The following is a 24,095-nucleotide window of genomic DNA, read 5'->3' as shown; positions in this document are numbered from 1 at the left end:
TCTGATGGCACTACCTCTCTTTCCATTTATTTCTCTCCACTTCCACACCTTTTTCATTCTTCCATTTTGAGTATGAGCGGTTGCCATGGAAACCGCCTCCCCCATCATACTCGCCCACTCCCAGCTGCTACTGCTGCAGTATCTAAGGTTCATTGTTGTTGCCTAGCAACAAGTCACACACTGTTTCCTAGCAACAGGACCACCAGAGGGGTCTGCCAATCCTGAACCTCTGTGCATCTCCAACCTCCGCATCCCCCTCTTGCTTTCAGCACCACTTTCTTTCTCTCAGCCTTCCCGCTCTCTATTACTTGCCGTCTCTCCATACCACATTTTAATCTTTTAAATGACTCTCAGTACAGCATCCTCATATATACTCTGCTCTCTACAGCAAATTTCATCTATGTCTCATTTTCCTGCTAATCTCCTCATGCCTTTGTCTGGTTTGTCCTTTTTCCACTGCCTTCATCTGCATTAAAACCTACAACAGCTTAACCAGAGCTTACACATCACACCTGCATTGGGTCAATGATAGAACATTACCCTTTAAATAATGCGTGCACCATATTTCAGGGAGGAGGGGACTGTTTTTAGTCTAGCACATTATACACAGGGGACCAGTGTATGGTTTATCATTTCACTTGAAAGATCTCTGCAGCCTAAAAGAATCAATGCGTTCCTTTTTGGTTCTCTCACTTTCTTTCCTTCCACATGTGCGGTCTCACTTATTATTCGTTTTTACTCTGTCTACCATTGACTTGTTCGGCTCGGCTCTATCAGCCTGTCGATATCTCCACCGTCCACCCCCCAGGAGACCTGCCACTGCTGCTTTTATTCCTCTAATGGCAGTTTAGACTTATTGTCCCATGTCTATCAAGCCGAACTTGAGAAGAAGCATATCTGAAAAATGCAAATACAATAACCAAACACTTTTAAAAATAAAGGTGCTCCAAAAGGGTATTCGCAGCAATGCCATAGAAGAACCGTTTCCGATTCTTAGGTAAAACCATACAGACAATATTGTTCCAACCTCTCATTTGAATTCTCGGATGACAATAGAATAGTTGCAAGATATTAAAGATATTATCCAAGCATTGCAGATTGCGCTCTTACCCAAGATAAACACAGTTGGTCGATTGTGTCAACTGATGATTGGAAGTTTATGTCTAATTATGTGTTAGGCTTTGGCTAGGCCCAAAATGCCCACTTGAGAGACACACCACTAAATTACAAATGAAAGCCTGACAGGAGATTGGCTTTGTTGCTTTGATTTTTGGGAATGCAACATATTGTGTTCGGAAGGAACCTTTTTCAAAAAGTCCAGAGGGTAATAAACTTTTAGCTGGATTGCTTCAATGACTATGTCATTTTAAATCTCAGCAGCCATATTACAAGTGTAGAAAAAAGTGAATGCACTTGTGTGCATGCAGATGGAAAAAGAGCAAGAGCCTTACTCAACCAACTTTTCTTTTACCTTACACAGGTTATTTTAAACATGCATGAATTCATCTCAGTGTGCGTCGGCCTCAATTTGGGTCAAACGTTGTAGGTATTTTGATTGCCCTTGATTTATTCTAAGATTCATTACAAGAAATCTAAAATCAGCATATGCATTAGGCGTATTAATTTGAACAGATGTAAGAAGTTGATTAACATGATAATTTTGCTAGAGCGAAAATGACTGCAGATTAGAGGCAGCGTGAAGTTCTGTTAGATGATGTTGATGTCATCGGTTTCGGGTGGTTAAGATTTAATGACAGTCAGCAGTGTGTGTGTCTTTAAGATTGACCTCACCTGCAGCACTGGACACCGTGGGCCAGTTGTGGACCAGCATGCCTTGCGCCCCCTGCATGACAGCTGACGCCTCCTCCATATGCACAGAACTAAAAACAAAGACAAAAGTCATTTCTTTTATCTTGTAATATAATTTTTTTTAAACAGAATACAGAGAAAATGCTACAACATGGAGCATATTTTACATTAAGAAGTGATTGGATTTTGGCTATGAATATACAATTGATATACAATTCCTGGCTAGTGTTAGTGTCTCTTTGCTTTAGCTGTTTGGTCCCAAGGTGAGCATGTGTGAGTGTGTGTGTGTTTGCAAATATACATTTGACATGTTGCAGAGTATATGTGATCTAATGTGCATGTGCGTGATGTGTGTGTGGTGTGTGAACTGTCAGGGATTGTTAGTGTTCCTCTCTGACACTTTTACTCCTCCAGACATGACGACAGCAAAGCACATGACATAGAAAGTGTCAAAGACAAATAGAGGAAGATACTGTATGTGGACTGTATATTAACTGACTGTCAACATCTTTAATGCTATAACCAAAAGCCTATTTTTCATAATCGGTTTCCCCTAATACATTGTTCATTTTAAAAAAACATATTTGTCTTTCCTTTCCGTCAGCAGGCCATTTGTAACATATGCCTTGGAATCTGCAGTAGACAGCTGAAGATGTAGTATGTACTTAAGATTTAAACAAATGCACACCCTAGAGCTGTTTTAAAAGACATTACGTAAAAAGTGACGCTCAGTTTTCTATGCACACTTCTTCAGCTTTCATAACAACATGTATGTTTATCGCCCTGGAAACCTTGATCAGACAAGCACACAAAGAATCAGCAGGACAGTGAACTTTGCCACAGCACTCCTATACATCCATTATGAATGTACAGCCATAAGTAGCAGAAAGGAAGTGGGTATAGTAGGACATCTGCAATGCAGCAGATGGTGTGCCCTCCCTTCTAAAGAGTCCAGAAACAATGATCCCGTGTAAACAAGATGGATCTTTCTTATTCTCTTTAGCTTTTTAGCCTGGAGAGGTGTTTTGCATAGTGTTATACAAGGTGGTATGTGTGTCTTTAGAAATCAAAACTCTAAACTTTGCTTACAGTGTCACAAAAGAGAGTTCATGAATAATTAAAGTAAATCAAACATAAAACAAACAAGTAATGTGATTTACTGCATCAGCAAGACATTGCAAGGATACAAGCAATGGTTGAACCTGAAATAGTGTCATATTTCAAATGATGTTAAGAAATCTCTGTGACTGGATGATCTATAAAAATGGGTTTTTAGTCATGGTAAAAGCAACGCCAATGTCATTGGTTTTATTTGCAGGGAATGCACAGATAAAATGTATAATATATTTTGCCATGTTTAAATATAATAAAATACATTTGTCTATTATATATATATTTAAAATATTTAAAACATTTAATTTATTTTATAAATGGATATTGCAAGAAGTTGAAAAAAAGTTTAGCGTTACCGACTGTTTATTAAGATCCCAAATTGTTGCTGATTTTTTGTAATGTGTGCCAAAAAAAGAAAGCTGCTTTAAGCCATTATACGCAACAACCTGGACCCTTTAGCCAAATAAAATTAGTCAAGAGCTGGTAAAGTTTTTAAAAGTTTTAAAAGTCAGCTTTAAAATATTTTTAATATACTGTATAATACATTTTTTAAGATCTTTGCAAATAAATGTCTGTAATTTATCAATTTTCCTGTTCCTTGTTGCTGTAGTTTTTATAATCTTCCTGTAAGTGTTCTTGTATCTTCCCACTTTGACCTGCATTTTATATAAATGTTGCTATGTAAATTGAATAATATGCATTATATTTTTAAGAGTGAGCCAGGACTGTCACTGGTACCCATTTAGAAGTAAATTCGTTCCATGACACCCCTGGTTGTACTGTACTGTATTGTGTTAATGGTGCTACTGCACTGAATGGTTCATCTAAATTATCCCTTGCGTGTGCTGTCATCCTCTGTGTATATTTACACCTGCTTCCAAACAAAGGGAAGCACACAAAACTTACTAAACCATCCCGCAGATAAACCCACAGGCACTCATATATCATATAAAACTGACAGCCCATAACTTTTTGGAAACTGTATGCATGTAATAGGAGGGACCCTCCAAATGTGTTTGTGTGTACGTGTAAACATTGAGAAAGTGTTTTAAGCGATGGCTCATTTTGTCAGCAATTGTGCATCTAAATTATGTTGAGGTTGACAGTATTGTGTGTGCGTAAGCTCACATGCTCGGCTCATCAACTAGCTTGTCCTTTATGCTTGGTTGTGAAGGACTGTGCATGTGCTCTGGAGAATGCTGATGACCTACATACTCAAGATCAGACTACAGACAGCCGCTATGTCAGAAAAAAAATGCCCTCAACAAACGCTTTAGAGCTTGTGTTAGTGCATCATAAAAAGAGACAGAGCACAGTTGGTTCACTGAAAGATGAGCGGATCAGAATAAAGTCAGAAAGCTCCTGGTGGTCTTGGGTCTGGTGTCTGGATGAGTCATAGTTTTACCCTAGTTTGACCCTATCTTTACCTCACTCTTACCAATGAATAATTTAGCAGTTTTTTGTTTAGCTTAAAATTAAATTGACTTTTAGCTAATGAGCTAAAAATTTAAACTGAGACAGTAACACTAACATTATCATGAGTTATTTATAAATGAATGTTAACACAATCGATTAATTCATAGTTGATCTGAGTTAGCAGACAATTTATTTAATCTTGTTAAAGTCTTATTTCTATTTTTTTCCTTTTGATTTACCAGACAATCAAGTCACAGACCATTTGTAATCCTTCATAGACCCCCAACAGACAACAGTTTGAAAACTGCTCGCATGGAATGAAATGTTATGTACTTTTTGATTGTATTGTATGAAGTAATAAACAACACAATGTGCATGCATTATCTCAGGTGTCTAAATAAAGAGAGAACGTAATCCTGTACTGAATAACAAATGCAGGTATGCAACAGCTCAGAGAGAACTGTAACTCTTTTAGGACGTTATTATCAGCAGAAGTGCTTACCTCTGCACTCCTGCCCTCAACGATGCAGAGTAACGCCAGTCAGCATTCGGTCCTTTCGGCTGGAGAGAAAGAGAGAGAGAGGAGGTAGAAGAAAAGAAAAGGGGTTAGATACATTCTCATCAATAAATCATGACGCTCTGTGTGTGTTGCATTTTAATGTGAACCGCATCTGGAAAAAACAGTGCCACTAAGACAACAATTGGCATTAAGCCACAGCCCATGACTTCGTGGGGTTTGCATGTTTTCAGTGTTTATAAAAACAACTCACATGAACGTTGATTTAATAATACACACAAGCCATTATTACACACGTTTTGAATTACCATTCATCACCCCTCCCCCACCACTCAAGAAAAAGCCCCTAAACATCTTTTCTCCTAGCATCCGCTCACAGTGGTACCCGATGATTTCATCCCAAGATACCAGCTGACCTCATGTAAAATGATACTTGAGCATTTTCTGCCCTCAACAGGAATCAATCACAGGATGACCATTTACCTTGTAATATAATACAAAGAAAAGCCTCAAATGTAAGATTGTCATTGGTTCCTCCAAAAGATAACAATGAATGCATTTATTTGTCTCACATGAGAGCAGCATATTGTGTCAGAGCTCCAGCGTGCCACACGTGTTATATTTGACCTAGTAAAATAAAAAACTGGGTTGGGGAATATGTGATGGGATGAGGCTTTAGAGAATGGCCCAGATAATTTGAGTAAATACCATGCTTTAATCAGGTGAATTCAGGGGGGAGAAAGTGCGTGCAAAAAGTCTCTCCCACTCTCACACAATATAATTTGCAGAGCCGAGAAGCAAAAGCTGGAGGTTAATTTCATTGCTGGCTCTCTTATCTCTGACAGGCGGCCTTTGCTCCTAAATCTTCTGCAGTGTCGACTGCGCTTCATTCACTGCTCTGCCATAGACAAATCTGAGAGGATCTGATGCTTTCAAGAACCTTTCCTTGCCAGCTCTACAGTTATTCAGTGCTCAGAGATTTTGATTTTGTGGTTCCTCCCGTGAGCCATCAGGACCTTTAGATCATGTTCTGGCTAATTAAAACACATTTCACGAATCAGAGTGACCATGACATCACACAGATTACACAATGACAGAAAACTCCAAAGGAACCAAAACAAATCTTAGACAGCAAATACACAGCACCTAGCCATGTACTATTACCTAAAAGGTTTGTGAAACGTTTTAAAGACCAAAATATTGTACTTGAGATGCTTTTTGACCTATTTCCCTCAAAAGGCGCGTATTTGCTTAAATTTTGTGTAATATCACAACAGGGCAAAGAATCACTAGAAACATTTGCTATGTATGCAATACAAATACATTTTGGACTACAATACAAATGCACACGTTCATGGGTGGACGACACAGGATGGAAATTATCTCTACAAGAAAATGTGATGACAGCCTTAGATGTAAGAATAAATGCCTGATTCATAAAGAAACAGTGAGCTACTTGAGCACATCTTAATGTTTGACACTAATGTAGGGTGAAGCGAATCTGTGTAAAGCTGCACAAGATAACTACACAGTGCGACATGAGATGACAAGGTCAAAAGCTAGTGACACGTAAGCATAGAGCTTCATTGAAATTCGTGGTGTGACTGCTAAGCTTTATCATTATTCACGTCTTAGATCATTCCAGTGCACACGTTATCCATGCTAATTCTAAAAGGAACTGAAATCCATCAGACAGACCTGTAGACCTGCTGCATCTGGCATGCTGAGCCTGCGAACGAATCCGCTCCCTTGGGTAAAATAGCGCTCGGAGCCCCAGGTGCCACTGATGGGTCGCCCCGTGTTGTAGAACATGAAGGTGTCACTGCCAGATGTAGCGGTCAGACATGTCTTGTAGCAGTAGGTTTTGGTCAGGGAGCCATTACCACGGACCTCAATGTAATGAGGTTCCACTTTAAGGTCTCGGCGAAGCACCACGTTGTTGTTGGGTTGAGAACCAGCACCTCCCCCTCCTCCTCCAGAGCCACCCTCTGCCTGGGCCTTCTGGGACACACAGCAAGGTGAGCAAGACCCTGGCTGGGTGCAGTAGGCATGGCATCGCACAATAGCCAACACAACCACTGTCACCAAGAACACAAACGTGGTGGCACTCAAGGCCACAATGAGGTACAATGTCACATTGGAAAACAAAAGCGTGCTGTGAGGGCGTATTATTCTTTTGGGGTCGGGCGTGACTTTAGGTGGCACTTCCATGACGGCAACATTGATGGTGGCTGTGGACGATAGAGGTGGCTCACCATGGTCCTTTACTAATACGGTCAGACTAAAAGAGGTGGAGTTATCCTCCAAGACTCGGCGTGTGGTGCGAATCTCTCCTGTGTGCTCATGCACTTTAAACAGGTCCAGATCGCTGGCCTGGTCCAGCAGGTAGACGATCCATGCGTTCTGTCCTGCATCTGCATCATAGGCCACTACCTTCGTGATCAGCATACCTGGTTCTGCATTCTTCTGCACTGTCTCTGTTGAGCGGGTGCCATTGGCCGGGGGATTTATTATGTCAGGTGGGTGGTCATTTTGATCCATGATGTAGATATAAACAGTGGCCACACGGCTGAGTGGTGGGATACCACCATCCTGAGCTTTGACTTGGAAGTGAAATTCCCGTAATGTCTCGTAGTCAAAAGAGCGAAGGGCGTATGCAACACCTGTGTCTGCCTTTACTGACACATAGGAGGTGACAGGGATGCCATGATTGTTGTCATTTAGAACCGTGTAGGTGATGCGAGCATTTTCATTGACATCTGAGTCCTGAGCCTTGACGGTACAAAGCGAGGCTCCAGGTGCATTGTTCTCCATGACATAGACAGTGTAGGAAGTCTGCTCAAAGCGTGGAGGGTTATCATTCACATCTGCAACATCCACCTGAATGGTCTTCTGCGAAGATAAGGGAGGGGTACCGCCATCCGTGGCACTAAGTGTGACGTTATAGGCCGCTGTGGTTTCACGGTCCAAGAAGGCAGAGGTTACCAAAGTGTAATAATTTCTAAAGGATTTGATTTTAAATGGAAGGCCAGGTGGAATCTCAAGGGTCACCTGTTTGTTTGCACCAGAGTCACGGTCTGTCACGCTGATCAGGGCCACCACGGTGTCCGCACGGGCATCTTCGCGCACTGGACTGGATAAAGAAGAAAGAACAATCTCTGGAACGTTGTCATTCACATCTACAACCTCCACCACTACTTTGCAATGGGCCGCCACTGGAGCTGGGCCTTTGTCCATGGCCTGGATATACATTTCGTATGAATTGGTGTCCTCATAATCCACGTTGTTCCTGACACGTATTTCTCCAGTGTTAGTGTCCATGCTGAACATTTGTCTGACCCTGTCTGGGGTGTAACTGCTGAATGAATAAAGCACCTCCCCGTTTGTCCCTTCATCTTGATCCGGGGCATTCAATTTAATCACCAAAGTGTCTTTTGGCGAATTTTCAAGCAGTTTGACTTTGTACATTGACATATTAAACACAGGGTTGTTGTCATTTGAATCTAAGACTCGAACATTAATTTTTGCGGTACCTGTTCGTGCTGGTGTGCCACCGTCTGAAGCTGTCAGGATTAATTGGTGGTAAGGGGCGAGCTCGCGGTCCAATGGCTTTTTGAGAACGAGCTCGATGTGCTTAGTATTCAACGAGGGCTTGTTGGAATCGAGAGCAAAATGCTCGTTTGGACTGAGCCGGTATAATCGAACAGAATTGGTACCGATGTCCGGATCTTGCGCGTGCTCGATTGGAAAGCGAGAACCTGGCAAAGCGGATTCAGTAATTTCCAGTTGGTACTCGTCTCTGGGGAACTGCGGCGTATTATCATTCACGTCTGTTATGTCCACCTCGACATTATGCTCTTCAGATGGATTTTCAAGAAGAACCTCTAAATTCAGGACACACGCGGTGCTCGAATCACACAATGTTTCTCTGTCGATTCTCTCATTTACCAACAAATTTCCATTCTTGTAGTCCACGTACCTTTTGCCGCTGTTATTGGTTACCTTTATTTTTCGGGTGGGGAGCTTTCGGATATCCAGACCCAATTCCTGTGCAATATCACCTACAATCGTTCCACTCTCAGATTCCTCTGGCACGGAATATCTTATTTGTCCAAGAGCAAGGCCACAAAATAATAAAAATACCAAAACGGAAAGAGGCACTTTTTTATCTAGGCAATCACATATCCCTGCAAAAGCCATCGCAAGATCATAGGATCCGCAGACGGATTAAAAACAACACTCCGCCTTTTCAGTTTGCAATATCTTGCCTCCCACTTCAGCATTAAAGTCACCTAATTGGTTTTCCATTTATGTGCACGATGCCGTAATTGTTGTTTCCAAATAAGCGCACGAATACTTCTTGGATGCGCCCATGTTTCCTTTGTCCGCGCTTATCCTTTTTTTCTCTGCGCGCCGCTGACGGGTGTGTTTCCTTGCCACTGGTGCTGCATATTTCGGCGTGCGCGCACTCTCCCTCTCCCTTTCCCCGCTTCAAGCCACCCCTCCCATTCGTACTGCTTTTCCTGCTCCTCTTCATAGCTGTTCCATGAGGTTGGTGCGGCACACTAGGGGGAGGGACTGCTTCACACAAAAAGCATTTCGATATTCGAGACTTAAAAAGAAATGATCATAACTTAGCTTGAAATGATAAAACAGAACATAGGCTGAGAATAGTTTTTTCTGGTTCATACGAAAAAAACGTTAATTAGAAAGTGGATAAGTGAATTATTTTTTTCCAGAACTAGGACAGGGCGTGTTAAACTTATGTTCAACGGATTTTTAGGAATGCCAGGACAAAACCGACAATTTAAAAAAATGATTTTCTATAAAAATTTGAGTTCGCCGATCGGTCTCTCCATCTGAATGGCCCTGATTGACTTACCCTAAATAACTATTTTGAGGATACTGTGATGTAAACCCACGCCTCCGCTGCAAATCATATGCATCCTTGACAAGCTTCACAAACATTATTTGTCAGCGTGACCTAAGAACGACAAACCAAATCATTATGAATAATTTAAATAATGTGCAAAATGTTTGCAAAATATCGAATTCTTCTTTGTCTTTTTTTAAATAATTATCATAGCCTACTGCCACAGCATTGCGTTTTATCTTCTCACTTATGTTTCCCCCTGTATATGGCTTTGACTTCAAACAGACCAGGTCATTCGGGCGTGCGCGCCCGCGGCGCGATCTCTGTGCATCCGTCAAAATGCGCCACGTGAGGTACCGTGTCACTGTGAAACCGATGACATAAACTAAGTCAGAGCAGACTGATGCCTAAACCCCTCGGATCAGAGTACCCCTCAAGTCATCTCCATACAAAACATTACTCAATACAATCTTCACTCTGAAGAGTTCGTTTGTTTTTTTAAGTTTGTATACATTCATAATTTATCTTATTTTTCAGAATTTATTCAACATTTTGTAACCGTTGTAAATCCACACCTCTTTATATAGGCTAATGTCTGATTTTGTTTTCAACAGAACCGGGTTGCAGAGACAGATGGCAATTAAATGACTTCTATAGACTGACAGGTACAAACAAACTCATGTACCAATGAGAAATCTTTATGCTTGTCCGAATGCTTGTTTGAGAGAAATGTCTATTTTTGTTAGTTTTTATCTTTTGTAGGAACCACTGTATGACAGTGATGCCAGATGTTATGCACCACGACATACTCTGCACAGAAAAGTACAAAATACCAAAATGTTTACTCGGTTTTACTGACTTCAAGTAGTGTTTTTTCTGCTAAACTAACACTAGAAGCAAAATCATGATATTCCTTGAGGTGGATGTGACAGGTGCAGTGTGATGGACAAATGCAATGATCTGTGCTTTCTGATGTTTTAGAAAGAAAAAAATCATCCCATTGTAGCATAAAACAGTCTTTGAATAACAAGAAATGCAAAATAGATATTCATGGTGCATTTTACCTTTACACTATAAAAAATAAGAAAACTGCTATATTTGATACTATATTGTAAATAATCGCAAAATATGATAAACTTAGAGATATATTGTATATGAGAAATCAAGCTTAATGTCAAGAGTCGTCTTTTACAATTGCATTAATTGATTTGTTTTCCTAAAGCTGTTTTATCAGAGAACTCAATCTGTTCTAGCAGCTATATTATTTATCTTTATCACAAAAGCACAACAAGGCACATCATTTGGCATTTGTACTTTTACTGTCAGTGGTGTGCTGTAACTAAACATGTCTTGACATTTACAGAAGTGAGTTGTGGCTTTATGAAGTAAAGTGTGTTTAGTTGTATACCATAATACCACAATACTGTCAATTAGTACTCCACAACATCAAACGAAAACAAAAAATATCACATTGTTATCATTGTCATCAGAATGCATGTTTGTGCAGAAGATATAGCTGTCACTTCTAAATCTAATGTCAACTATGTACACTATCGTGTTGAAGGATTTGTAACCTCTGGTAATTGGCTTTTATTGCATCACCTTTGACTTGGGAACTCTGAACGTTGGCAGGGCAGAGAGAAACATTCACAAAGTTGTTTTCTCTCTTCTCTGACCCCACTTACATAATTGTGCCAGATTTTAAAAGAGATGCGCTCATCTTAGAGACACCACACAGACAGCCTGCCCTAACACTGCCATTAGCAAGGGCATCCAGAGGCATACCACCCACCGCGTGTGACCTCAACAAAAATCTGTCTCAAACACATATTCATGTCTTGTATTATTTTGTCTTCGTGTGTGGCCCCTTGGTGTTGGTCATGTGGGTCGACACAATAATAAAATCATATGCACTGCTGAACTGTAGATATATTAGCCAAGCCAACATTGACACCTTTTTTCAAAGCGGACAACATAGCTGTACCCTGAGTAAGAAAACCAGCTTTATCACAGGCTCTTGAGGTGACCCTCATCCCCTCACTAAACCACCTGCTTAAGAAGTTTCAAGAGAAAATTTTAATTATAATAAATTATAATATAGTGCTGATCTGAGAGAGAGAATGTTCCCAAAAAGCTGAGGCAAATCATCATGGGAGTGTAAGGCATGTTATATGCAACACAAAGTGACAGTAAAAGAGAGACAGAAAGCAAGGGTGAGCATCTGCAGTGGTTGTGACAGAGGATGGTTGAGAAGTATAATGTGAGAGACAGACCTCTACTGGTGAGGCAGGAAATAAACGCCTCACAGTTCTAGAGGGGATCTTACAGGGTTTTGGGAACCATAGGCAGCACTGCGGCCAACAGAGGGCGCTAGCAAGCTATACACAGCCTCTCCCTCTCTCTGCATTCTGTTCAGCTTGACTCATTCTGCCACCTGCAGCCTTCTGCAGAGATGACCCACCCATACTCTCTCTGAAAAACTGCAGACTGCAGGGAATGATCAAATATCCTTTCTGTTGTGTGACCTAGCAACCTGAGAGATGCATTTCATTTAAGATATGCAGATGATCGTCATAAGCCAAATCCCCAGGGCACACACAAACCATAAAATTAGCATCCTATATAAACTTTAAAGATAAAAGCATCTGCCATATGCACAAATCTAAATATAATTACCCAGATGCTTACAGTCTTAAAGAAATAGAGATCCTGTGGAAGTTTAAAGATAGCTGCTACTTGAATGGAAAATGTGTGATTCATGGAAGCTTATATGTTGGGCTCTGCCCCTCCCTTCGACTGTCACGGTTTTGCAGATAAGAGAGGGATACAATGATACACCCAGAGGGATAGAAATCCCAGCATGACCTTAACAAAAAGCTTATCATTCTCTGTTTTCTGTCTGAGGATAGGCGCAAACACACAGTAAATGTCTCTAAGCATCTATACAACCGTCTTAGCTATTTACAGTCAGTTCACAAAAAGAACACAGGAAGTAATGATAGTGTCTGTATTCATGCACACTGTGTACTGTGACTCATGGTCTCTCACAGAGCTATTGCACTGGCTCTCAATGTCTGTGCCAAGCATATTGTAATGAACAAGATGCACAAGCAAATACAGACATAACATGTACTTTTTAATTAAAATGCTGTTTAAATAGAAAATAGGGTAAGTTCCAATAAACCACAAACTCACAGCTAGCCGGAGCACAGCAGAAAAAACAAGATCCTTGTGGTTCATGCTGAATAATACACGTGGTAATCAAAACTGGATGCAGTTGACATTAATGCACACTAATAGAAGTGAGAGCAAACAAAGGGGGATTTTGTCCAATCGTGATTTTTTTCACATTTTGGCACAAGATTTTATCTTAAGGGACCTTTATTTGAGCTTAACATTTCACCAGTATGTGCACTTCCTGGGACTCAAACCTGTACTCTTTCCTGTAGCTTAGTGGTAAAAGCATGGCACGTGATAGCATGTTTTGCTATCAGCCTGTCTGTGTGCATGTGAACTTCCTCATAATGACATCTGCCACAGATGCTCTAATAGGATAGGACACAGATGTAGACTAATCCTCTGAATTCAGAACAACTACACCAAAAATAAAAACAATTCTCTACTTTTGTCGCTAAAATATGTCAATTGGTCAAAAATAAGTAAACTTTAAATGACAAAAGACAATATTTCTGGCTACCATATAAATTACAATGAAACTGCAAGTTGTATTAAAAGTGCTTCAAAAGGTTTGTTCCTTTAACATCTGAAGAACCTTTCTGTTTCACAAAAGGTTCTTTGTGGCGAATTAAAAGGTTCTTCAGATTATAAAAAAGTAAAGAACCTTTGACTGAATGGTTCTTTGTGGAACCATCATCACTGTGAAGAACCTTATTTTAAAAGTGTATAAAATATTTTGTAGATTATGTGATGAAAGTCCATGAAACATTGACTGCTAAAACTTTTGAAATACAAAAATACAAATTTAATTTGCTGAAAGAAATATAAAGGCTGCATGTCATGTTTTAAACACCACAAAAAAATTCAGATCATATTAACCTGAATCTTCAGAAACACAGTCTGCCATATAAAGACTCACAGTGGTAAGTAGAATGATAGAAATACACATAAATTAAAAGGGTGAGCTAAGACCACATAGAAGCATGTTGATTAAGGTCATAGAGATAAACAATTGACATTAAAGGAAAGAAAAATACAAAGAGGTGTGAAATTAGGTGTAAAATAATATAAAAGTGTACAGACAGAGAAAATTAAAGGGGGATGGTGAATTCACTTGTTCAATTCCTTCTAACAGCATAGAATCTGCTGTGCCTATTTCTCACATAGTCTGCAGTATTACCCTCATATTTATGTGCTGAGAAAAAGAGGGCCTGAAAGGCTTTGGTATAATGCAGGTGGGACTGCAGCACTCCAGAAGCCCAGAGACTAACAGACTTTTAATCCATCTATCTCCCTCATACAGCTGGGCAAAGCAGAACAGGGTACTGACCCAATTGCACGGGAATTTTTTACAGGCCCTGATCGCTGTCCTCTGTCAAGGACTTTGCGAGAAAAAAAAGTGGCACAACTATGAGAATGAGCTGCTATAGACCACAAAGAGCAAGGGACAAATCGGTGAAAGAAGCATAAAAGATTTCAGACTTCACCGCAAGTGACACAAGTTTGGGATCACTCGACTAAAATGTTTCTCATGCTCTTAAAAATCTGAAGGTGTATGTTTCAATGTATTAAATTACTTGTGTGGTCAACTTGTGCCAACATATGATTTTGTTAATTAAAAAACATACTTTGTAAATTGATTACTTGGACAAAAGAATGAATAAAAAGCAACCAATAAGAGTCCAGCATAGATGGGAATTCCTTCAATTCTGCTTTAAAAGCATCACAGTTTATGGCAAGAAAACGATTGTGCAAATTCAAGTCAGAGAATGCCTACTTTGAAGTTAATTTACTTGGAATGCTTTTAGTCACAACATAATTCCCAGAGATACAACTGTATTATTCCATGTTTTTGATGATTTTTTATTATTCTAAAATATGGAAAAAATATAAACAAGTGAGTGATTCCAAACGTTTGACCGGTAGTGTACATTATTGGTATTGGCAGCATATATCAACAAAGATCTACAGCAAAAAGTTTCACTAGACATTTTAGTAACTTTAGCATGCAGACTACTTTAGAGTTCTACCTAAGCAGCTAGAAGCTTATTAAAGATCATTTAAATTATCTTTGAAGGCAGAGCAGTAGCTTTTAAACATTGCTTGCTTCTGCAACTGCAGTCTAAAGGCATTACTAATAATTAAAAAGATCTTGATTAATTAATCATCATATCATTAAAATTCTAGTTTAAAAAGCGGAACAGCTATTGCGGTGTCTGATGCAGTGGGGTGGCGCTGTCCAGTGATGTGGTGCTGAAACTCGTTGTACGGGATAAAACAGCATAGAAGAAAAAACGTGTTCTAAATATACACGCTATTATAATATCATATCAAAAACATGTTTCCGTTTTTATCTGTAATGAAATTTATGAATATTTTGACAAAATTACATTATAGACGAAATATCTGTTTTGAATAATGAAGATCCCATTTTAAGATTTTAACTATATTTAGTCCCGATTATTTTTTGTGAAGTACCCTAAAGTTTCGAACGTCGTACAGTACCATTGTTTTTTGTAAATTATTTAAAATAATGGTGGTTCAAAATTGTTTACTTTCATCTCTGTTCACTCAAACAAAAATGCTGGGTTTAAAATAATAACTGTAATATATCAGAAAAAAACTGTCATATTTCGATTACTTCTCAAGCCCAAAATAACATCATGCTGAAAAGTCATAATGTTGTGGCTCACCTTCCCAGTGGCAGGAAGAGTTTGGGTACGCGTAAAAGTGTCTTCTCCGGTAATGCTGATCAGTTCTGCGTCTGCAGGTGGAAACGGCGAAGGGAAAACCACCATGTCACTTTTTATTGTGTCAGAACTAAAACACACGTCGTACTGTTGCGTTGATTTTGAGTACGACCAGCTCCCATCTGGATGGCTGTTGGTCACCGGGCCGCTGTATCCGCTGAAACTGACGTCTGTTCTGTAGCATTTAGTTGCCATCAAACCAATGAGGCTCAGTAAAAAGATGACTGACACTGACACAACGGCGATGAGCAGATACAGATTCAGATCTGTAAAGTTATCCTTCTTAACCGGATTTTGTCTGAACGATGTCTTTATGTCATCCATACTCTCCATTACAACAACATCCATAGACATAGTTGCTGATAGTGATGGCTCTCCCTCATCAGACACTGTTATAATAAGAGGGTGAGTTTTTAAATCATTGTCACTCATTCTTCTCCTGGTTCTTATTTCTCCAGTACTAGTACCGATTCGAAATAAATTATTTCCTTTAGACTCGGTTATGTGATAAGATAATAGTCCGTTATAACCAGAGTCAGCATCAACCGCCCTGATCTTGGCAACAAAGTAACCCGCTTCAGCAGAGTAGGGAATGTTCTCTGTAGCGACTGATGTGGATTCAGAATACGGAGGCAAAATAACCGGACTGTTATCGTTTTCATCGAGAATAAACACATTTACAGTCGCGTTACTGCTAAGATTAGGCACACCGGAGTCTGTAGCCTGAACATGAAAACTGAGAGTTTTCTGCTCTTCAAAATTGAAAGACTGTAAGATATACATCTCGCCTGTCAACGAGTTAACGCTCAAATAATTCATTGTCGCTTTATTCAAAATGGAATAAGAAACTGCAGCGTTTTCATTTGAGTCTCTGTCAACTGCTGATATCGTGTGAATAAGGGTCCCTGGGGGGGTGTTTTCTTTCAGAAAAACTTTAATGTTGTTTTCGTTAAAACGTGGAGCATTATCATTTACATCTGAAACTTCAACATAAACCACGCTGGTGCTAAAAAGTGGTGGGGTTCCTTCATCTACCGCTAAGAGGTTAATGCTATAATTTGATCTGCTCTCCCTGTCGAGTTGGCCTTCTAAAACAACTGAGTAATAATTTTTGTAAGAAGACTCGAGTTTAAAAGGCAAGTCACCGAGCAATTTACAGCTCACTTTACCATTCATTCCGCCATCCTTGTCGGAAACTGTGACGAGGGCCACAGCAGTGCCAGTTTTCGCATCTTCGCTTAAAGAAGACAGCAGCGACGTTATTGCTATTTCAGGCGCGTTATCGTTGACATCTATGACTTCGACTAAAACTTTGCTGTTAGCTGTCATTGGTGAAAGACCTTTATCTTGGGCTTGCACTCTGATTTCGTAAAAAGATTTGTCCTCAAAATCAATATTGCCCTTTACTTTAATTTCCCCGGTATCAGAAATAATTGCAAATACATCGAGATTTTTTTCCTCACCATGACTGTTAAACGTATACGTCACTTTCCCATTCGGACCTTCATCGATGTCTGTGGCGTTAAGTTGAATTATCTTCGTTCCTCGTGGCACGTTCTCTATCACACGTACTTTATAAAGTGAACTGCTAAATACTGGAGCGTTGTCGTTGCTATCCAAAACATTGACTATAATTTGCAATGTGCCAGACCTGGACGGTTTTCCCCCATCAAGAGAAGTCAATACCAGTGGGATTACAGGTTCTTTTTCTCTGTCTAAAGCTTTTCGAAGTATTAGCTCTGCAGACATGCTATGCTCATTACCCGAGTGTACCTCCAACGAGAAATAATCATTTGTACTAAGTTTGTAGCTTTTCACTGAAAACTGTCCTACATCTTTATCAAATGCACTAATAAGAGAAAACGTTGCTCCCGGCTGCATCGATTCAGAAACATTTAATACCTGAGTTTCAACAGGGAACGTAGGAGAGTTGTCATTTACGTCAAGAATATTAACTATCACTCGGTGAAGATTAAGAGGGTGGTTTACTATAGCCTCAAATCTTAAGGAACAGGATAGCATAGTAGGGCATAGCTCCTCGCGATCTATTCTTTCAGCTACGTACAGTGCACCAGATTTCAGATTGACATCGAAATACCTCGTTCTCGTGCCGAACACAAGTTGAAACGCCCGTGATTCCAAATCCTGAACGTTCAAATTCATGTTCTTCACTACATTCCCGACGACAGTCCCCACATTTACTTCCTCGGATACAGAGTAGACAATCTGACCGTTCACTTGCACTAAAACCGACATCACAAGCCAGAAGAAAAGTAATTCCATACTGTCTGTCAACCTTCTGAATGAGAGGGCAAATGTAAGGAATAAAACGATATACGTAAATAATCCTTAAACGTAGAATGTAGAATGAGAAAGACACACTAACAAAAGCATGATGTCTGGCTACAGCGCGTCAGCCTTATCGTGGGCGGAGTTCAGACTGTATGGTAATTAATAAAGTTTTGCAGTCTATAGTGACACCAAGCGGAATAGTGCAGTTACGCATAACAAACAAATAAACCTCAGGATAGAGTATTCCAATAATTCCAATAATTCATTATCTATACAAAAAACACGTGTTATCCTGCCTGTGAAAACCCAGATAAAGTCATTTTTGTTATTAACTGTTTTAATATAAAATCATCCTCATAATTTAAAGAACATTCTGTGAAAATATAATCTTTTTATAATATTTTTTATAATAGGCCTATTCTTAATGCTGTCCGGTCAACCACATCTGTCAGAACCTTCAAAAAACTACTTAAAACACACCTCTTCTATGAATACTTGACAGAAAAATGAAAAAAAGGTACACTAACCCTCTTCTCCCAATAGGTAGTGGTCTAGCTTTTGTTGAAACTAGTAACTTTGTATCAGCACGTACAGTTGTACTATTGCTCTTTTATGAAATATCGCTTATTGCTCCCCGAACTCTTTGTAATTCGCTTTGGATAAAAGCGTCTGCTAGATGACTAAATGTAAATAATATTGATATATTTAATATTCAATGAGTAAGGCCATGCGAAGGATTGAAATGCTCCTTATCTCATAATTAGATTATTAGACTTTAGCCTGGATTTAACAGGCAGGGTCAATAAATATAAAAAACATGTTTTACGGTAATGCAGTTTCTTACATGCCTTCAGAATACGATGCACTGTAAACTAAATTGTGAACTCTTATTATTTAAATATGTGACATCCAGATATTATTCATATTAAAATGTTACGAAATTCAGAGATACATCAAAAAGTATTTAGTTAGAGATTACAAAACCTCCAAATTTATATGTATAATTAACAAGCATTAAAATATTTTCTTCTTAAATATTTTCAGTATTGGAAGGGATAAATTCTGTCATCATTTAATCACCCTCAGATTATTCCAAACCTGTATACATTTCTTTGTTCTGCAAAGATATTTGGAAGAATGGCAAATCTCATTTCGCATTGACTTCCATATTTATTATGCAGTAAATGAAAATTGTATCTGACATTCTTCCAAAAATCTTCCTTTGTGTTCAGAAGAACAAATACATTTATACAGGTTTGGAACAATCCGAGGGAATGTTTCCGAATCCAAAATCCAAGTTTGATTAAATTAATTTTCTATTTGTGTTCTGCTGCATTTGCTGTGCCAATACGATGTTTAGTTCAAATTATTATATGTATAATACATATTAAAAAATACTCAAAATACTCATGTAATTTAAATACTGCCCATCTCTGACAAGAGTCATATGGTGGTAACCACGGCACTTCTCATATTTCTTTATACCTCTTTTTACGTATTATTCTCCGGCCCATAAGGATTCTTGCTTCAATCACAAATAAGGAACTTTATAGCAATTAAATTATCCATCCTAATTAATAAAAGACAATACATTGGGTCAAAAAGGACACATCCAACTGTTTGGTTAAATGAACCCAGAAAATGTTATCATTCCACCCAATTATGGGTTAAAACAACTCAGCATTTTGGGCTAAAATGACCCAGCACAGGGAAACTCATTCGGGTTCGTCCATTTTTTTAGCAAATACTAGGTTGAAAATAACCCAGCGATAAAAAATATTTTACAACCTTTGCCGCATTTCTGACATAAAACACTTCTTTTTACTTCCACTGGAATAAAGTGCATGACCTGACAAAATAACAAATCCTATGAGATCCTCTTAAGAAAATGAAACAAATCATTTAATGCTTGTTTGACACTACATCAACCCTAATGTGATACTCTCTTACAGTCCAAGACCATGATGCAAATGGTTGGAGCGCCACGAAAATCAACAATTTGATCAGCAGTCACATCAAGCGGGTACGATGCGTGCATATTTTACATAAAAGTATCTCATAGCCAAGTAAACAGAAAACGAATGCAGCGCATGAGTAAATAATGTGTATAATAGAGTAATAAGATAATCTCACCTTAGAAGTGCATGGGAGTGTTTGGGTCATATTAAAGGTGTCTTCATCATTAATGCTGACTAGTTCTGCATCTACTGGTGGAAACGGTGAGGGGAAAACTACCACATCACTCTTTACTGTATCTGAGCTAAAACACACGTCATATTGTTGTGTTGATTTAGAGTAGGACCAGCTGCCATCTGGATGTGTGTTGATCACTGGAGCGCCGTACCTGCTGAAACTAGTGTCTGTCCTGTAGCATTTAGCTGCTATCAAACCAATGAGGCTCAGTAAAAAGATGACTGACACTGAGGCAATAGCGATGAGCAGATACAGATTCAGATCTGAAAAACTCTTCTTCTTAATTGGAACTTGTTTGAACGATGTCTTTATGTCATCCATACTCTCCATAACCACAACATCCATAGACATAGTTGCTGATAGTGATGGCTCCCCATTATCGGACACTGTAATAATAAGAGGATGAGTTTTTAAGTCATTGTCACTCATTCTTCTCCTGGTCCTTATTTCTCCAGTGCTGGTCCCGATTCTGAATAGATTTGTTCCTTTGGGTTCAGTTAGGTGATAAGAAAGAAGTGCGTTATATCCAGAATCACCATCAACAGCTCTAATTTTTGATACGAAGTAACCCGCTTCAGCAGAGTAGGGAATATTTTCAGTATTTACTGATCCAGGTTCAGAATATGGTGGTAAAATTACTGGACTGTTGTCATTCTCATCGAGGATAAAAACGTTGACAGTCACATTACTGCTCAGGGGAGGAACACCAGAGTCTGTTGCTATAACTTGAAACTGAAATAGTTTAGTTTCTTTGTGATTAAATGACTGTAGACTAAATATTTCACCAGTTAAGGGGTTTATATTTACTAGTGTTGTGATCGGAACATTGGAGCTGGAGGTATCTAACAATGAATATGAAATTTCTGCGTTCACACCAGTGTCTGAATCATCAGCTGTAACTTTTGTCACCAAACCTCCAGCTTGGCTGTTCTCTCTCAGGTAAGCATAAATAACAGGTGCAGAGAAACACGGGGCATTATCATTGACATCAGCGATATGTATAAAAATAACACTGCTGTTGGAAAGCGGCTGCGTTCCTTCATCTGTAGCTGTAATTGTGATGTTATACTGATAAACACTCTCTCTGTCCAGAGGTCCATCTACCACTAATGAATAATGGTTGTTATATGATGACTCCAGTTTGAAAGGATACAAGCCTTTTAGATTGCAATGCACAATACCATTTTTACCTCCATCTTTATCAGAAACTGTGACTAAAGCAACTGCAGTTCCTAATTTTGTGTCCTCTTTCACACTCTCTAGCAGAGGAGTCATGACTATCTCTGGTGCATTGTCATTCTCATCCAACACTTCTATTAAAACTTTACATTGTGTGCTCTTTGGTGGAGTGCCTTTATCTCTGGCCTGAACTCGCAATTCAATAGCAGAATTTCTCTCATAGTCTATTACTCCATTCACAATAATATCCCCAGTTTCAGCAATCACAGTGAATAAGCTTTGCTTTTTAATATTACCATGTTCGGCTATAGAGTAAATAATTTCACTGCTTGAACCTTCGTCCGGATCAGTAGCAGTCAAAGAGGTTAGTTTTGTTCCAACAGCAACATTTTCCCTCACCTTGATCTTATACAAAGGTTTGCTAAAGACAGGCCAGTTGTCATTTAGGTCAATTACATTAACTATAATACTTAACGTTCCCGTCTTTGCAGGTTTTCCCCCATCAACACCTGTCAATACAAGTGGAATGACCGACTGCTTTTCACGATCTAAGGGTTTTTGAAGCAGTAATTCAGCAGAAACACTTTGTTCCTCACTTTGTACATCAATAGAAAAGTGTTCGTTCTTGCTCAGTTTGTAGTCTTTCAAAGCATTAATTCCAATATCGTTGTCTTCAGCAACTGGAAGGTGAAATCTAGCCCCTGGAATAACATCCTCCGTAATGTTGATACTTATATGGCTGTTCACAAAATATGGAGAATTATCGTTAACATCCAAAACATTAATTTCAATTCGATGAAGACTGTGAGGATTCTGTAGAACAGCTTCCAAATTAAGAGCACATTGATGATGGTCGGAGCACAAGTCCTCTCGGTCAATTCTTTCATTCACAAACAAGGCTCCCGTTTTAAAATCCACATCAAAATATTTTCTATTGGATCCGGACACAAGTTGCAAGACACGAGACTCCATGTCCGGAACACCGATCCTAAGATCTTTTGCTATATTTCCTACGACGGTTCCCTTATTTACCTCCTCCGAGACCGAATAGACAATCTTGCCAAATGTAGATCCACATAAAGAAAAATAAAGCACTATTCTGGCGTACAAATATCGTAAGCCCACCATGGTTGTTTTTTCAATACCGTAATAATCTATTTAGCCAAAATATAAACGAAGTCCGCTAATTTGTATTCGTTGTTGTCCGTCTCGTCGCCACAGAATATCCTAAATACATTTTCATTCCTCCTTCACTAAACGTGGCTGCTCCTGCACTGTAGGGGAGGAGCCTCATTTTCATAAAACCTATGCTTCAAACTTACGGTCTGTAGCGACATCGCGCGTTTTCGTTCTTATTTAAACTACAGAGTTCGTCCACGAGAATAAAATAAAAATAAACACAAAAGGAGGGTTATTCGTAAATCGTAATAATAAGAATGGCCCTACTTATACTGTAAAATAATAAATATAACAAATACGCTGTGAACAGCAACGTAAAATTGAAATAGCACAGGACAGAGAGAGAGACGAGAAAATCGAAATATGAGGGAATTTATAAAACAGGCAAATATATTTAACCAACACGTTTTTTACGTGTTCGTTGTCCATGGTGCTGAACCATCCCAAATATAGTTTAGTTTATATAAAAGTGGAATATAAATAAATATAAATATACAGTATGTTGCCTATTGCAACCAATGTAGAGTAATAATTGTAGAAATTATAATAATATAATACTACTATTTTTATTTAAAACGAAAACGTATGTTATCGTGTTATTAAATAAAGAATAGTTTTGTCTATGTTTGCATGAAGCAGTTTTAACTTTAGAGTAGTATAATAAAGCTAAGAATAATAAATGAACATTACCATATGCATACACATTATTTAAAAGCAATGTCAGAGACAAGTAAACGTTGGCTATAAGATAACAGCACAACTCGCTTCAGTAATGCAAATAGGCTACCTATAAACATACGTGAGAATCTAAAACACAATTAATGCTTGTAATTTCGCCAATTTGGGTTTAAGAATCGGCTTTCCTTGCCAGTGGCGGGAAGGGTCTGGGTTGCGTTTCCCGTAACCTTCCTATCACTGCGTCGTTCTTAAGTTACAGCACCTTTAGATGCACCTTGCGTTAACATGTGTTTCCCAAAACATTCTTAGTTAACTATACCTTCTGTAAATTAGACGTTCGGAAGCGCTGTGAACTATACCTTATCACTGTTAATAATTCTCCCTTCTAGTTGCCACTGTGGGAAAAAAAAGCTTCTTTACATCTCAGTATATACAAATAATATTCGAAAGTTACGAAATTACACCACTATATTGACGCATTTCATGCCAAGAATATATTTGCCTTTACATTGATGGTTGTTATATAGCTTTCTAATCTTAGGCTAGGTGCATCAGTTGGCAAACCCTATAATTTAGAGTAGGCCTATATTTAAAAAGAAAGATTATAACGGGATGTTTAGTCAAACAGGGATACAGCAATTTTGCTAAATCAAAGACGGTTCTACGCGGAGCATTTTAGAACATTTAATCCGTGAAAACCTGGCTACAATTTATGCTGCAATTATAATTATAGAAAAGTTAAGAGAAACTCAACGGAGAAACCCCGAAATTCAGCTCTATGTGATTTTCCTGCTATAGCTGTTGATTATATGTTCTTTTTTAAATTGCTGCAAAGCCAGGAGATTCCCACGTGCATATACTGAAACGCAATGTCACAGAATTGCAACAAAAAAAGTATAAAGTACATCAACTATTCACT

General features: G+C 38.8%; 1 protein-coding gene across 2 annotated transcripts in view; it reads right to left on the bottom strand.

Annotated features, from left to right (window-relative positions):
• LOC306889429 (protocadherin alpha-C2-like) overlaps positions 1 to 22,548 on the bottom strand; it is a 30,318-nt gene extending 7,770 nt beyond the window's left edge. The window contains exons 1-3 of one of the 2 annotated variants that reach the window (XM_079448356.1): positions 20,081 to 22,548; positions 4,841 to 4,899; positions 1,792 to 1,880 (exon numbers count right to left, since the gene is read on the bottom strand). In XM_079448356.1, coding sequence (XP_079304482.1) covers positions 1,792 to 1,880; positions 4,841 to 4,899; positions 20,081 to 22,447 — 2,515 coding nt within the window. In that variant the 5' untranslated portion in view covers positions 22,448 to 22,548. Of the gene's footprint in view, positions 1 to 1,791; positions 1,881 to 4,840; positions 4,900 to 6,553; positions 9,281 to 20,080 lie in introns of those variants that run through there. The other variant, XM_079448355.1, reaches the window with a different exon arrangement.
• Between the last annotated feature and the right edge of the window lie 1,547 nt (positions 22,549 to 24,095).

The sequence above is a fragment of the Barbatula barbatula genome (assembly GCF_947034865.1).
Source record: "Barbatula barbatula genome assembly, chromosome: 24".
NCBI lineage: Eukaryota > Metazoa > Chordata > Actinopteri > Cypriniformes > Nemacheilidae > Barbatula > Barbatula barbatula.
Note: the sequence above shows the minus strand (reverse complement) of the source record. Positions and strands in the feature narration are given on the sequence as shown.